At 38.2% G+C, this 17,682-nt stretch overlaps 1 protein-coding gene across 1 annotated transcript in view; it reads right to left on the minus strand.

The window, feature by feature from the left end:
- The window catches only part of WDFY4 (WDFY family member 4), a 561,873-nt gene that overhangs the window by 433,404 nt on the left and 110,787 nt on the right, over positions 1–17,682 (minus strand). The window contains exon 12 of the mRNA XM_006874619.1: positions 8,850–8,943. Coding sequence (XP_006874681.1) covers positions 8,850–8,943 — 94 coding nt within the window. The remainder of the gene's footprint in view (positions 1–8,849; positions 8,944–17,682) is intronic.

Raw genomic sequence — 17,682 nt, forward strand, 5'->3', positions numbered from 1 at the left:
AGACATGTTATCGGGAGGTACATGTCTGTACCTGGAGGAAGAAGATACCATGCTTGGTAAAGTACAGGGTCAGTAAAAACGAGTAATATCCCCAACAAAATGGACTGGCATAATGGCATCAGTAATGGTCTCAAGCATAACAACAATTGTGAGGCTGCCACAGGGCTAGGTGATGTTTCATTCTGTTTTGTATAGGGTTGCTATGAATCGAAGCCTAGTTGATGGTACCTAACAATAATCTAAAAGTGATGCAAATAGTTTGTACTTTATTACTAACCTAAAGGAGTCCTGGTGTGGCATTTAGGGTTAATGCGCCAGACTGCAAAGCCATTTGAACTGTAAGGTCGGCAGTTCAAGTTCACCAGTAGTTCCTTGGAAACCTTATACAGGGTCGCTATGGGTCTGAACTGACTCGATGGCACTTTCAACAACAACAACAACTAACCTAAAGGTTGGTAGTTCAAACCCACCCAGTGGCATCATGGAAGAAACCTGACAATCTGTTGCTATGAGTATAATGTACAGTCAAGAAAACAGTCTCTAACACATAGTTTTGCTAGGAGTTGGAATCAACTTGATTATAAAGGACAGGAAGGACTGATTAATGACCACAGCCTTCTTGGAAGTACAGTGACACATTGGACTAGGAAGGTCCTTCACTTTATTAAAACAGTAGTTGTTAAGTCCCTTCAAGTCCATTCTGACTCATAGCAACCGTGTATAGGGATTCTGAAAAGTGGCTGATGAGTTTGAACCACCAACCTAGTAGTTCAAACCGACCTTGCAGTCCAGTGCTTTTTCCCACAATACCACACCAAAGCCCCTTAATATTTAAAATAGTGGCTACTTTTATATCAATATTATTGATGATTTTATTATGTAACATTAAAATATAAAAGTCAGGTGCTGAGCGGAACCCTGAAAAAGGAAAGTATTTTACTTCCCAATTATTTCTTTCTTTCTAGGACCAGCTCAACTCAAACAGAACTCAGCTGGACTCTATTTTTGCCCTGTGACTAAGTCATCCACAATCATAGTAAAATTCTCATAGTTCAATGTTTAAAAGCAATTTCAATACAAAAGGCAGAAAACAACTGGATTAACAACTGGATTAGCTGATTCCCAGAGCAGCTCTCAGGGCTAGAATGTTAAATGGGGAGAGGGGAGTCAGACACCTTTAGGTTGAGAAAAGAAGAAACCTGATGTGACCACACTGGAAATAAATTGGAACACTCATATGGTTATACAAATAATCACTTCTAAAAGACATGTACACCTTGAAAAACCACTGCTTGTTCATTCATTTAAGAACAGGGCATTTGAGTGATATGTAGCAGGTGACAGTGAGTGGGGAAACCAGTCTAGAAGACCTAGAGAGAAATAAGTGGTACTCACTTTCCATCTTTTTAACAACACTGCCATCTACTGCAACTTTTCAGGCACTTTTCTTTCTGCACCAAAATCCTGCAGTCTTTTCATTTCAGCATTTTGTTGCATGGCCTGATTTTTCATTTGATTTACTATTCTATTTCTTGTAATAAGCTTTGTCTCCCCTTTCAGAAATTAATTACTATAATTATCACACTTTAATAGCTGCTGATTTGGCATCTGCAGAAAATATTTGAGAAAATGTACCACTGCATTTCATTTGCATATTTGAGATATATTGAGGAAGAATTAGACTTTCCCAAATTACTTATTGTGACCTGAATAGATAAAAAGTATTTTAACAAGTAGAATTATCACTTGCATACTTAATTTACCTAATTGCTATCATAGACTAAGAAAAGACTAAGCATAGACTAAGTCCTTTCCCACACAGTCCCAGGGTTTATCTGTAGTAGGAAACTGATAAAGTGAGTCAGAATTATACCACTGCTCCTCTGACTGACTTTATCAGTCATCATAGTGGTGGATCTTTGCAGAAAAGCACCCTATTTGGATGCAAAGACCATCCAAACCACTGGCTTGGACATTCTCATTCTAAGTGCATTGTATTAAATACATCCTTAGTTTCCTTGGAAGCCAGGTTTGCTCATATTGAGGTGATTCCCACTGAAAATTTGTCGCAAGTCCAGAATGCATGGTCCTACACACTGCAAGAGCTGCAAAGATGAGAAATCTACTCAACCCACATGTACTGAAATTGTGTTGGAAATGAATTTTAGAGCTTCAGTGACCTTAGAAAGTTACACAGTTTTCTGTGGCCCATAAAACTACAGAATGAGAGAGTTGCATATGCTTTAAAAAGTTGGTATGAAGATGGATGAAATAATATTCCTTAATGTATCTTAATTTCCAATGTGCTCTAGACAAGCCGTATGCTTGAATGCCAAGGTGAAGAAGGAAAATTCCTAGACTTTCAGTAATTTATTGGCTAGAAGATAGTTTATTTAGGGATCAAATAATTTCATGGATTCTTAAGGCAATTAGATGGCTTGACTTTAAAGATGCTCCCCACCACTCCTCCATTCTGCACCTTGCAACAGTATGCTTTTCTTCCTGTTGAATCTAACCTGAACTTGTGACTTGCTTTAACCAATAGAATGCTGGAGAAAAAATAGTCCAAGCCTTAGGAAGGTATGGCAGTTTGGGCTTCTGTGTTCTTTGTAATCCTGAGCTACTTAGGAATTTGCTAAGAGAATCCATTGAAGAAACAACCTGTTGAGACCATATGTAGAGGGCAATATGGAGAGCCTAGAATCCCAATGAGATCTTGAACCAAGGACCCAAACTTAAGACCAAAGATGGTCCTCTTGCCATTTGAGGTAGCCTTGCTATGGTGCTAGTCCTAGTGTGGTATCATAGGATAAGCACTAAACCTCAAGGTTGGTTTGAACTACAAGGTCAGTGTTCAAACTCACCAGCCACTCCTCAGAAACCCTACACAGGGTCACTATGAGTCAGAACTGACTCGACAGCACTTAACAACAACAACATATAAGTGAAGACGTCCTTATGGATAGGTCAGCAGGCACCTTGATGGCTCTTGTCTAAATGACTCAATGACCATAAAAACACAGCCATCTTTAGCTTTTTTGAGTGGCTTCAGAGACAAGAAAAGTAATCAGCACTGCAGAAACAAGCCTGTGGCTCTCAGAGACAAAGAGGTGTGGCTGGTCCCCATCTACATACACTCCCAGGGAATCTCCTGTTCTCTGGACCATCAAAGTCACAGCCTACTGTGTGGACAGTAAGCAACATTCATCCTGGCACTTGGAATTAGGTGTGGCTTATTCCCGACTTGCAGATCTGGTTCTGAACTAGAAATAGTGCTTACCCTTGACTCCCCTGTGAGATGTTTTCTAGGTCTGCTTATTGGTCAATTGTTTGAGCCACTCTGTCTTGTTTCTTTACATGAATGGAAATATTCTGATACCTGAGCTGTACACAGCTTGGGGTCTGCACTGTTTCTGGTACCCAGAGCAGACAACACATAACACAAGAGGAATTCCATCTAGGTTGAGTGCTACTGTCTCATCCTTACCCACCTATGATGTAAGGTCCATAGCTGGCAGGAGACCCCAGAATTCTCTCCTCTCTAGGTCTGGCACCTGCCCTGTTTCTTTTATTTTCTTTTTTTCCTTCCTTTTATTGTTTTTGGTCTTTATTATTTTCCCCTCACCTTTTATCTTTTTTCCTTTTTCTCTTTTCTCTATCACCGTTCATTTTTCCTTCTTCTTTGTCTGCTTCTCTTTCCCAACCACTGCAACTTCTTCTTTCTTCTCATTTTTTATTTTAATTTTTTATTTTATCCCTTGTTAATTTTTCTTTATTATTACTCCCTGGTCTCATTCCCTTTCACTCATTACTTTCCTTAATTGTGTTTAAGTCTTATATTTTCTTTTCATTTTCCCTCTTTATTATTTTATTTTCCTCTCCTTTTCTCTCTTTGGGCTTTATTTTCTTTTGCTAGCTCCTGCCTACTTTCTTCTTTTTTCTTTGCTATTTTCATTTATTCACTGTTGTTTAATGGTTTGTGTTTGTTTACTTCTCTCTTGTGAGTTTGTTTTCTCTTCTTTCCTCACCTGCCAGAAGACAGCAACTGCAACCATACACCTTAATTAACACCTCAATTAAAACTGTACCCTCTACAACCACATCTGTTGAGCAAGAGCCAATGCCATTGCTATACACTGGATCAATGACAACAACTAATATCCATCAAATACACCCTAAATTGAACTGCATAAACAACAAACAGAGAATGCTGCACCAGATGCAGTTGGTGAGTGTCTAAGAATATACCACCAGAAAAGTATCAACTTAATGCAAACACAACAATATTAAAATATGTTGGAAGAAGCAGACAACTTCCATATACATGAAGAAACAGGACAGAGTAGCTCAAACAAATGACCAGTAGGCAGACCTAGAAAACATTTTTGAGGAAAACAAGGCATTAGAATTACCTGAAAAAGAATTCAAAAGAATGGAATTCAGGTAAGGTCAAAGGACTGACAGAAAGGAAGAGAAAACAAAGAATTTATGAAAGTGTTAAAGACAATTTTTTTTCTTTAATTGATAAAGGACTGGAGACAATACAAAACCTGCAAACAGAAATCCAAAGGACTAACACTAAGACATTAGAAATAAAAAATACATTGAAAAGGCAAAGAGTAAATTTGAAACAATGAAAGCCAAAATTGGTGAGCTTGAAAGATAAATCTCTCAATACTAGTAAGCTAGAAGAATAATCAGAAAAAAGAATGAAAAAGTCTGAAGAAAGCCTAAGATTCAGGTGGGACAACATGAAGAGGATTAACTTATGGATGACTATAATTACAGAACAGTAAGAGACAAAGAAATGCACAGAAAAGATAGCTGAAGAGCTGTTGGCAGAAAAATTCCCTAACATCCTGAAAGATGAGAAAATAGCCATTCAAGAATCTGAATAAATACCTAACAGGATAGACCCCAAAAGAAAATCGCTAAGAGATATCATAATCAAACTCTCCAAAGTCAAAGACAAGAAAAGAATCCTGAAAGCAGCTCAGGAAAATTGAAAAGTTACCTACAAAGGAGAACCACTAAGATTAAGCACTGATTTTTCAGCAGAATCAATGCAAGCAAGAAGGTAAGAGGTAGGCATATATAAAACTCTGAAAGAAAAAAAAAAAGTAAACTAAGAATCATATACCCAGAAAAACTTTTCCTAAAATACAATGGTGAAATTAGAACATTTCTAGGTAAACAGAAATTAAAGGAATTCATAAAAACCAAGCCAATTACAAAAATACTAAAGGGAGTACTTTGGACTGAGATCCAAAAACAGCAGACAATAACCAGAAATTGACAAATACTGCAACACCACCCAGAATTCAATCCAGATATAGAAGTATGCAAAGTAAAACAAATTTACAAGACTGAAAATAGGAAATCAGATTATCAATTTATAATCAAGGCAACTACAAAGCAAAAATAGGGCAAAGTATAGTTACAGAAATCCAAACGGTGAGGAAGTCAAATAGATTTCAAGATGGAACTGGCTGTTTTAAACTGGGGAAGAAATTAATAAATTAAAGGGTAACCTCAAACAAAATTAACACACCTCCACCTAAAATGGAAAAAAAAAAAACAAAAAGGAAAAGCACAAAGTTTTTGTAAATATTAAAACAACAGTAGTGAAACCTTTGACAAGAAAATACACAAACAAAATAAACTTAGCACAGAAAAATATGCTGAACAAAGAAAACAGCACACTGTACACACACACACACACAACCAGCAAAATTATTGCAATCAATTCATAACTATTGATAATTACACTAAACATCAATGTACTAAATGGATTAGCCATGAGACAGAGAGTAAAAAAATGGAAAACAGGATCCTTTAATATGTTGTCTACAAGAGACATACCTCACACACAAAGACAAAAATAGAAGAAAAAAAATATACCAAGCTAATGGCAATCAAGAATAAATAGGAGTGGCAATATTAATTTCTGACAAAATAGACTTTGATGCAAAAACCAGCATAAAAGACCAAGAAGAACATTATCTCACGATTAAAGGGTCAACTGAACAGGAGGATATAATCAAAATAAATATCTATACTACCAATGAAAGAACCTCAAAATACATAAATCCAACTTCAAATGAATTGAAGAAAGAAATAACTCTTTAATAACAGGATTTTTAATACATCACTTTCAATAAAAGACAAAACAACTATGAAGAAACTCATCACAAACACAGAACAGTACAATCAATTAACTTGACCTCATAGATTTATACAGAAAACTCAGCCCTACAACAGCATAATACACATGTTTTTCCAGTGCACATGGAACATTCACCAGAATAGACCATATGTTAGGCCAGACCAAGCCTCAATACATTTTAAAACACTGAAACATATTTTCAGATCACAGTGCTATAGCATTAGAACTCAACAGTAGGAAGATCAAGGAAACAAAGTCAAATACATGAAAATTGAATAACACCCTGCTGAAAAGTTATTGGATAATAGAACAAATTTTTAAAAGGTAATAAACAATTCCTGACCCACAAAATTGTGAGATATACTAAAATCAGTTTTGCTAACTTAAAGGATAACTTGTTACATGTTGTTATTGTTAAGTGCTGTCGAGTGTACTTTGACTCATAGCAACCCTGTATAGTGTTTCTGAGGAGCAGCTGGTAGGTTTAAACCACTGACCTTGGGGTTCAAACTGAATTTTCAGTCCAGTACTTATCCTACAGTGTCATATAAGGACTCCAGTTTGTTACACAGTAATCCACAAATGGAAGATAAAACCCATTTTATCCTGATCTACTCACTTATTTTCTGCAAATGTTTTAAATTATAAAATGCATTTCATCTTACTATTAAATTTACCTCCATTCATCTCCTAATTATTTTACCTTCTCTCTCAAGCAGAGGGTCATAAGCAGAACAAAAAGTCCTGTTATCAAAGAGACATGATGCTGTGCAAGATGATTAATGGTTAAAGCATTCAGCTGCTAAACAAAAGGTTGGCAGTATAAACCCACCATCCACTCTGTGAGAGAACGTTGTGTCAGTATGCTTCCATAAAGATGTACAGCCTTGGAAACTCTGCCCTATTAGTCAGAATTGATTCTGCAGCAGCTGAGTTTGGTTTGGATTGGTACCAAACAATGCAGGATTTCCTTCATGAAAATTCTTTCCTTCCTTACACCCTACCCATAAAGGATCTTTCCTCCTCTATGCCTCTACTCCACTTCTCTCACTGGCCTTTGAAGGACTATAATATTATCACCAGGTAATGGTTAAGGGCCAACTTGTGTAGGGTTTCCGAGGAGTAGCTGGCAGGTTTGAACTGCTGAAATTGTGGTTTCAATACTATGCTTATCCTACAGCACCACATCTGAACCCCTCTCACTCCCTGTTGTTGTTTTGCCATCCAGTTGGTTCTGACTCATAACAACCCTGTACAGGGTTTCCAAAGAGTAGCTGGTGGGTTTGAACTGTAAACTTTGTGGTTAGCTTATCCTACAGAGACCACTCTCTAAATCCCATTAATCACAGGGTGCTGTGTTCTATCTCTGAATAGATCTTGTTATGGATTTAATTGTCCTTCATGAAATACAAGCATTTTGGAAGCCTATACATGTAATATAATTTGAAAATAGGGTTTTCTTTGTTATGTTACCAAGGCCCTATGAAAACAGAATGCATCCTACATCTAATCACTATTGAGTTACAAGGAGCAGCATTGACACACAGACAAAGAAACAAAAACAAGGAAAGATAGATGTCAGAGGAAGACAGCTAAGGAAACAGGGAATGCTGGAAGAGACAAGGATCTTTTCCCCAGAGCCTACAGATCCTGAATTCAAACTTATTGCCTCCTGAACTGTGAGAAAATAACTTTCTGTTCTTTAAGGCCATCCACATGTGGTATTTGTGTTACAGCAGTTTAGAATATTAGAATTCTTCCTCTTCATCTTTTCCCACATACACTATCCTAATCCCAACTACAAAGTAAAAAAAAAAAAAAAAAAAGTGCCATTTCTACTCTTACCTGAAGAAACTTCTTATTGCCCTTGGGATGAAATTCCAAATCTTCACAAGTCTCCAGTTTACTCTCGTTATCCCATCTTGCACATCTCCCACTCTACCACACTGCTCCTGCCCAAGTGTCTGCTTCCAGTTCCTCCTTCTCCCCCTGTTAATTCTAATTCATCTTTTAGTCTCTGCTTAGATGTCACCATCTAAGAACTAATTTCCCTGACCCTCACCCCACCATTTAAATTAGATCTAATTAGGGCTGTCCTCCATTCATTTTCATAATTCTCTCCCTTGTCAAAAATGAAAAGAAAAAGAGATTCTGCTTTGCCCTTAGTACCTCTTGCACAATTTGTAATTGCATATTCATTTATGAATTTATTATTTTAAATCTTATTTACATTATCAACAGACCACCCCAACCCCTGGTCCCCATCAGAGATGTAAGAAAATGTCAATACCCATCTTTCTAACCCTGCACAGTTCACACACAACATAAGGCCAGGACCATAGTAGGCACCCAATGGAAGAATTGGCTACATGGGGAATGACAGACTTCTGGTGCACACACCCATCAGAGTGCACAGTGATATGGCTGGCAGCCACCATTTGCCCCACAATAAGTATTGTATTTAGAAGGTTGCTTCACCAACAGAAGTGACCTGTCTTGAATGTCCTTGGAAGGGTGAGCATAACTCAAACAAGGATCTCAAACACACTGACATTTACTCACAGGAAGTGGTACCCAATAGACTGTGGGGTGGGGTTACCAAGAGCAAAGGCAAAAAGAAAAGAGAGTTTTGGACAAGAAGGAGCTTTAAGGACCAATTAGGTCAAAAAGACAGAGAAGGTACCTGTGGGTAATCTTCATCGTACAACTGGGGCAGCAGTCTCACCATGATGCATACAATCCCTGGTTGCATGATCACAACATCACTTTCTTCCATCCTGCAGAGAGAAAGGACATCACTCTTAGCGTCATTTCTAGTTTTCTCACATAACTTTCTGGATCTTTCTTTCCGAAACAGAGCAGGATACATATTTATCTACTATTTATTATAATTAAAGTGAGTCTAATTTTTCCTATGTAAGTGAGCTATGTGTAAAGATGACAATGTGCCTCACAGAGACTTATAGAATGATATCTTTGTACTCTAAGTCATAGTGTTTCGAATGTAGTTGATGCACAGTAGAAATTAGTTCCCTATTATCTTTTCTTCTTTTGTTACCAAGATAAATGAAAGAGATTCAGAAGCTCTCATTCTGTACTAAATACACTCTCACACACATTTCCATATTTGATCAAGATTGTGGAAGCACACTTCACTATATGCTTCCTACTGAAGGTAACTCAAAACCTCCAATAAAATGCATGGAGTGGCTTTCTGAGCACTCTGAGATGTATATGGTTGGAGAAAGAAAAGTAGAACTCCAACTACCATGGAACTGGCAAAAGTTTTCTGGATTTTTCCTTTTGGTATCACCTGGTATAGCCTCAAAAACATCTTGAAGCCTATAACTGTGTATCAGCAGTGGACAGGACAGAAAGAGCTCCAAGAGAGGGTATCTATTTCTGACCTGAGGAGCAAGAAAGGAGTTTTCTATAGATTAGAGAGGAAATACTTCAGAATTCTCTAAAATCTCCCTCCTATCCTACCTCAGACTCCAGGAAATCCAGCATCAGTAACATTGACAATGGGAGTGATCAGGCAGGTGTCAAATGCTCAGGGAGGAAAGCTTTTTTCTCTGACCAAGTATATTGGCAAAATTCCCATTGTTTGTACTGTTTTGGTTTGGTTTTTAAGATCTCTTCATCCTCTCACCACTTTGGTCCTATACACAAGGATGGGGAAATTAAATCCTCAAAGTTCTAGACCAAGAAACAGTAAGAGGGGTCCTGGGAAAGTACTGGAGAGATGAAAAAGAGGAGAAGGCTAAAGAACGTTTTTATTATTAGGTGCCATCCAGTCGGTACCAACTTATAGTGACCCTATGCACAATAGAATGAAACACTGCCCAGTACTGGACCAAGTTCACAATCGTTGTTACATTTGAGACCATTGCTGCTGGCACCACTGTGCCAATCCATCTCACTGGGGGTGTGGGAGGGGGTTGTTCGTCTTTTCCTCCAACCCCCCACTTTCCCAAATATGATATTCTCCAGTGACCAATCTCTCCTGACAATATGCCCAAAGTATAAGACTTGAAGTCTAGCCATCCTGGTTTCCAAGGAGCACTCTGGCTGTACTTCTTCCAATACAGATCTCTTTGTTCTTCTGGCAGCCCATGGCACTTTCAATATTCTCCTCCAACACCATAACTCAAATGCATCAATTCTATGATCTTCCTTATTCACTGTCCAGTTTTCACATGCATATGAAGTTACTGAAAATACCATGGCTTAGGTCAGGTGCACCTTAGTCCTCAAACTGACATCTTTGCTCTTCAACACTTTAAAGAGGTCTTGTGTAGCAGATTTCCCCAAGGCAATATTCTGTTTGATTTCTTGACTGCTGCTTCCGCGAGTATTGATAGTTGATCCAAGAAGAATGAAGTCCTTGATAACTTCAATCTTTTCTCCACTGATAAGAATGTTGTTTATTGCTCCAGTGGTGAGGATTTTTGTTTTCTTGACAGTCGCTGGAGAAGGATGTCATGCTGGGTAAGAGGAAGACCCCTAACGAGATGGATTGGCCAGGTGGCATCATTGATGGACTCAAGTGTGGCAGCGGTAGTGAGGTTGGCCCAGGATCGGACATTGTTTCGTTCTGCTGTGCATGGGGTCACTATGAGTCGGTTCCGACTCGATGGCACCTGACGACAACAACAACAACAATGAAACTCAAAGGTCAACATTTACTCTGGATAAAAGATGAGACAATAAAGGGGCAGGGAAATTAAGAGTATTAGAAATGGGACAAACAGAACAAAATTAAAGAAAATGTTGCTATATTGTAAAAATATAACTAGTCTCACTGAATAATTTGTGTGGAAAATGCCAAATGGAAACCTAACTACAAGCTTTCTCCAATAACAATAAAAATGTATTTAAAAAGCACTAATTAGAAGGTAAACAAGTATTTACTTGGGTGAAGGCTGAAGGCAAAAGCAATATACAACAAAGGGGAGGTCAGCACAAAATGATCCAGGAAAAGGAAACCACTGGTAGAAGCACCGAGTTAAAGGTCACAAATGTTAATACTACTACAGACACAATCCTGAAGTAATAATAGCAATGATCTATAGGTAGATATATAGATAGACAAGGGGAGAGAGAAGGTGAATGGGACTACACACACAAATATATATATATATATAATTCTACTCATTATTTATATGTGCTGCAAATATATCTGTGAAAATACTGTGGATCATAAAAAGCTATGGGTAACATTGCAAAGAATGGATATTCCAGTACACTTAATTGTGCTCATGAGGAACCTGTACATAGACCTATGTTGTTGTTAAGTGTTGGAACCAACCCATAACAACCCTGTACTGGTTTCCAAGGCTATAAATCTTTATGGGAGCAGAAAGCCTCATCTTTCTTTCTGTGGAACTACTAGTAGTTTCGAACTGCTGACCTTGAGGTTAGCAGCCCAACTCATAACCATTACGCTATCAGAGCTCGTTATAGGCAGTTAGAAAAGAACGTGGGGATACCAAATGGTACAAAGTTAAGAAAGGTGTGCATCAGGGTTGCATTCTTTTGCATTTACTCAATATAAAATAAGCTGGGTTATATGAAGAAGAAGGTGGCATCAGGATTGTAGGAAGATTCATTAACAATTGAGATGTGCAGATGGCACAACCTTGCTTGCTAGAAGTGAAAAGGACTTGAAACACTTGCTGATGATGATCAGCACCCACAGCCTTCAGAACAGATTGCACTGCAATGTAAAGAAAACAAAAATTCTCACAACCGGACCAATAAATTACATAATGATAAATGGAGAAAAGATTGAAGTTGACAAAGAGTTCATTTTTCTTAGATCCACAATCAACATTCATGGAAGGATCAGTCAAGAAATCCAATAACTTACTTAGCTGTTGTTAGGTGCCATCAAATTGGTACTGACTCATAGCGACCCTATGAACAAGAGAACAAAACACTGCCTGAGCCTGCACCAGCCTCACTATCATTGCTATATTTGAGCCCATCACTGTTGCCACTTCTCCGATTCATCTCACTGAGAGTCTTTCTCTTTTTCTCTGATCCTCCATTTTACCAAACATGATCTTCTATAAGGACTAGTCCCTCCTGATAATATGTCCAAAGTATGAGAGACAAATTCTGGCCATCCTGGCTTCCAGGGAGCATTCTGGCTGTATTTCTTCCAATACAGATTGGTTTTTCTTTTGGCAGTCCATGGAACTTTTAATATTCTTCTCCAACACCATCAAACTACTTATAGCATTAGGAACTTTTACTATAAAAGACATCTTTTAAAGTGTTAAGGAGCAAAAATAGCAGTTTGAGGACAAAGATATGTTTGACTCAAGCCATAGTATTTTCAATTGCCTCATATACTTGGGAAAATTGGGCAAGGTATAAGGAAGACCATGTTGTTGCTGTTGTTAAGTGCTGTTGAGTTGGTTCTGACCCTGTATAGGGTTTCCAAGGAGCTAGTGGTGAGCTTGAACTGCCAACCTCACAGTTCAAACTGCTTTGAAGTCTGGCACATTAACCCACAGTGCCACACCAGGACTCCAAGAAAGATCATAGACACATTTAAATTATAATGTTAATAAAGAATACTGAAAATCTCATGGACTGTCAGAAGAACGAACAATCTGTCTTGGAAGTACAGCCAGCATGCTCTTCAGAAGTGAGCATGGAGAGACTTCATCTCTAGTTCTCTGGACATATTTTCAAGAGGGACCAGTTCCTCTAGGACATCATGCTTGGTAAAAACGGAGGGTCAGTGAAAAAGAGGAAAAGCCCAACAAGACGAAATGACACAATGGCAACACCAATGGCTCAAACATAGCAACAACTATCAGTATGGCAAAGGACTGGGCACTGTTTGTTCTGTTGTACATAGGGTCACTGTGAGCCAGAATGGACTCAACAGCACCTAACAACAACAACAACATCACAGTAGAGCATACAGGAGGCAAAGTTAAGAAAATTTCTCATCCATAACCAAACACCCCAAGGGAAGGACTCCCTGGGTTTAAAGATTCAGGACTGTAATCTCAGGGAACACTAGGGCCAACTGGCATGGCCGAATCTACAAAGACACTATTCTACCTCTTACTTTGATGAGTAACAACTGGGGTCTTCAAAGCTTGTCAACGGCCATCTAAGGTACAACTAAAGTATCCCCCATCCAAAGCAAAGAAGCCTGAATAAAATCAAGGCACAAAGAAGCAATTAATCCATTTTCTTGTTCCTTTTTTTTTCCTTTAGTTATTATGTTGTTGGGGTTTTTTTTCTGGGTGCTGACTGTTTTTATTTCTTTCTCATCCTTTATTATTTTTTCTTTTCATTGTTGGTTGCTTGTTTGTTTACTCTGTTTTATTTCTTGTGTATGTGGGGGGGGGGGGTCAAGTAAGAGGGTTCTCCTCTTTCTCACCTGGCAGGAGATAGCAGCCGTACCATAACACCCAGCCACAACTATACCCTCTATAGCTTCATCCACCGAGCAAGAGTTAATGCTAGCTTCTATACCACCTTATCAATGATATAACAGTCAAACACACCTTAAACAGCAAATAGAGAGAGGTGCACATGCTTCCATTCTCTAACTACACCCTGAGAAGACAGTTGCTGTTAAGTGCCATTGAGTCAGTTCCTGTTTAGGGTTTCCAATGAGTGGCTGGTGAGCTTGAACCACCAACCTTGGGGTTCTAACCAACCTTGCAGTTCAATGCATTAGCCCACAGCACCACATCGGGCCAGAAGACAGTTGGTGAGAGAATAACAACATATCAACATATAGACATCAATTAAATACAAATATGACAACCCCACAATGCTCCAGAGATAACAGTCAGTTTTTAACTTACACAAAGAAACAAGAGAGAATGGCTCAAGCAAATTACCAAGATATAGAATAATTCAAAAGAATGATATTTAGGTACTTTCAAAGAGTTGACAGAAAATCAAGGAAAAAAATAAATGAAAAAACTTCAGAAGAATTCAGGAAGAAAACACTACAAGGACAGACAAAACAAGTTAAAATTTTGAAACAATACAAAAACTAATACTATTGCATATTGGAAACTCTAATTGGCAGAATAAGGAATGAAAGACATAAAAATGAGAAAGGAAGTCACTATTCAGACAACATAGTTGTCGACATAAAAAAAATTCCAGGATCTATTTTTTATTGTTCCTTGAACACTAAATGAGTTTAGGAAGATCTCAGGATACACAATCTAACGCTGTTGTTAAGTGTCGTCAAGTCAGTTTTGACTCACAACATAGTCTATAATCTAATCATATTTTATATACTGTTGTTGTGTGGTTTGCTTGGCTTGAAAGCACCTTATCTGTTCCAGGTAAAAGGGGCCTAGCAAAAACCCAGGATGTTTGGTATATTCTTTCTAACTACAACTGCCATTTATTGAAGCTATCTACATGATATCTGAGTGTTTGTGTGTGTGTGTGTGTATGAGACATCATTCACATATATCTGTATGTGTACTGTGTATGAAAGTGTGTATAGGTGTGTGTGAGTGCACACATGAGTGTATAAGACACACCATATATGTGTACATATTTGTGTATGTATGTGTGTGAATGTGTGTATGTGTGAGTGTGCATGAGACATCATATGAACATGAGTGTGGCTGTGTGGATGTATGTGTGTAAGCATGTGAGTATGTGTATGCAACATATATATATATATATATTACTTATGGGAATGCTGGTGTGGCACTGTAGGTCAGCTCTAGATTGCTATCCACAAGCTCAGCAATTAAAAGCCACCAGCTGCTCCTCAGTAACCCTATAAAGAGTCACTATGAGTCTGAAACGACTATGACACTTAACAATGACATGTGCTTATGAATGTGTGTACATGCATGTGCAACACTGTGTATTTGTGAGTACATGTTTTTGTAAAGATGTATACATATGTGCAAGTGTAAATGAGTGAGTGTGTCTAATAACTGTGCTTGTTAGTGTTTGTGTGAGAATATGCATGTACATGTATAAGTGTGCACTGCATGGAAACTATATTATATTTTAGAAATTATATCTATATATGAAATTATATGAAATTCCAATTTAGTAAAAAAATATATTAAAATTGTCATTGCTATGGAGTCCTGGTGTGGCACTGTAGGGTAATTTGCTGGGCTGCAAGGTTGGTTTGAACCACAAGGTTGGAGGTTCAAGGTCACCAGCCACTCCTTGGAAACCCTATACAGGGTCACTATGAATCTGAAGTGACTCGACAGCACTACCAACAACATATTGATTAAATGAAAAAATACTAGTACAGAGTGAGCACAGAATCAATCACTGAAATGTCACTTAAATGGCAGCCATGATCATTATTATTATTATTATTATTACCTTTTTTTTTTTTTTTTTAGCTTTAAGGAATAGAAATTCATTTTTTCCCAGTTCAAGAAGCTAAAATTCCAAATCAGGGCCTCACCCATGGTAATTCCTTCCTTGTTGGTTATCCCAGTCATCCCTTGGTGTCCCGGCTCCTTGGTCTATAGACAACCCTTACTTGGCACCTGTCTTGTGCATGTATTTGTTTCTGTGTCTAATTAGCTCCTTAAGACAATATAAATTTTATTGGGGTTTAGGTTAAAGTTTACTAAGAACGTTACTTTACATATTTTGTTTCATGACATTAGTTTTAATCTCAATGTAACAGTACTAATCCTCATCTTACAACAGGCCTCAGAGTAGATACTGTTATCATTACTATATTCAAATAAGGCAATTGAAGCACAGACTAATACAGAAACAGTCCAAAGAATGCAGTCACTAAGGTGTCAAGCAAACCTGTTGGACTCTGAGACCCATAGCCTTTTCTCCTCCACATTGGAAACTGGCACCCACTTTACATAAAACAGAGCTGAGTGAAGTGCTTGCCCAAGGAGACTGCAGTTAGTGGTGGGAGAGAGATGAGTATCAGTGTCTGATTATCAGGCCCTGTCCTGCCTTTTATCCCACAGACTTTCTCATGAGAGGCTGAAGTTTCATTTCCTGCTCTCTAACCTTTGCTGTTGTTATTAAGGGCCATTAAGTTGATTCCAACTAACAATGATCCTACAGTATAGGATTTACAAGGAGTCCCCTCAAGTTTGTTTTGAACCATTGAACTAGCAGTTACTAACTAGTGCTTACCATATAGCACTACACCAGAACTCTTCTCTAAGCTTTAGGGAAGGTCAAAAATTGTTCTATTTGTGAAATCTGACTCTTATACTATAATGCCATTTGAAACAGCAGTTATCCATACATATCAGGGTTCACCACACGCATCTGTCAGTTGGTTGTACTGTGGTGGCTTGCATGTTACTGCGATTTTGAAAGCTATACCATGGATATTTTCAATATCAACAGGGTAACCCACAGTGAACAGGTTTCAGATGGGCTTCTAGATACAGACAAACTAGGAATAAGGAGAGACAGATTACTTCCAAATATTTAATCACTGAAAACCTTATGAATATCAGTGGAACACCATCAGCACCAGAATACTGAATATTGAAACATCATGAAGAGTCCCAGAATATTGTCAGATATTGTGCAAGAACATGAGCCCCTCAGGTTGCAAGCGACTCAAAATATGACTGGGAAGAGATGTGTTCTCAAAATAGAGTTGAATATGATAACAAGAATGAAGAAAAGCCTTTGGGACCTTCATTTACTGAAGGGGCACAATTCAACATGAGGAGAAACTGTCATAAATGTTCATTAATAATCAGAACATGGAATGTACAAAGTATGAATCTAGAAAAACTGGAAATTGTCTAAATGAAATGGAACCCATGCACATTGTTATACTAGGCATTAGTGAGCTGAAATGAACTAGTATTGGCCATTTTGAATCTGACAATCACAGGGCTTACTATGCCAGGAATGACAAATTGAAAAGGAATGGTATTGCATTCATTATCAAAAATAACATATCAATGAAGATACTTCTTAAAAGAAAAACCAACAGGAAAAATACAAAACAATATAGGCAGTCCAACTGACTACTACAAAAATAAGCAAGTTGCTCGCCTAAGAGACATCAAGGCAAGAAGTCAGGTCTCCTCAAGGCAAATCCCCTTTCAAGTCTAAGACTCAATGGGAATACATGAGCAGACATGCACTCTGACTGGTGACCACGTTGGTGACCGACAAGGGGAATAGAGGGCAAAACAGCAATGAAGCTGCGAGTTAGTCTGACCATATTCAATAGGCTCCTGTGAACCCAGGTGGAGACCTGGTTGGCCAGCAAGTATGGCAAGGCCTGGGAACACCTGAGCCTAGAGTCAGTGATATAGCCACATAGGACTAGAGTGGAAAGTGAAGCATCCAGCTGATAAGAAGAGAGGGTATATGCACAAGAACACCCACACTTGCAGATAATACCCACTTGACCTGGCTTCAATGGCTGGATGATCAGAGCTCAACTAGAAAAAGAAAAAAATAATAATCTGATACAATTTGATGAACTTGACCTACACCTACAGATGCTATAGCTCAAAAGAGGGAACAAATCT

Source organism: Chrysochloris asiatica, unplaced genomic scaffold (assembly GCF_000296735.1).
Source record: "Chrysochloris asiatica unplaced genomic scaffold, ChrAsi1.0 scaffold00289, whole genome shotgun sequence".
Lineage (NCBI taxonomy): Eukaryota > Metazoa > Chordata > Mammalia > Afrosoricida > Chrysochloridae > Chrysochloris > Chrysochloris asiatica.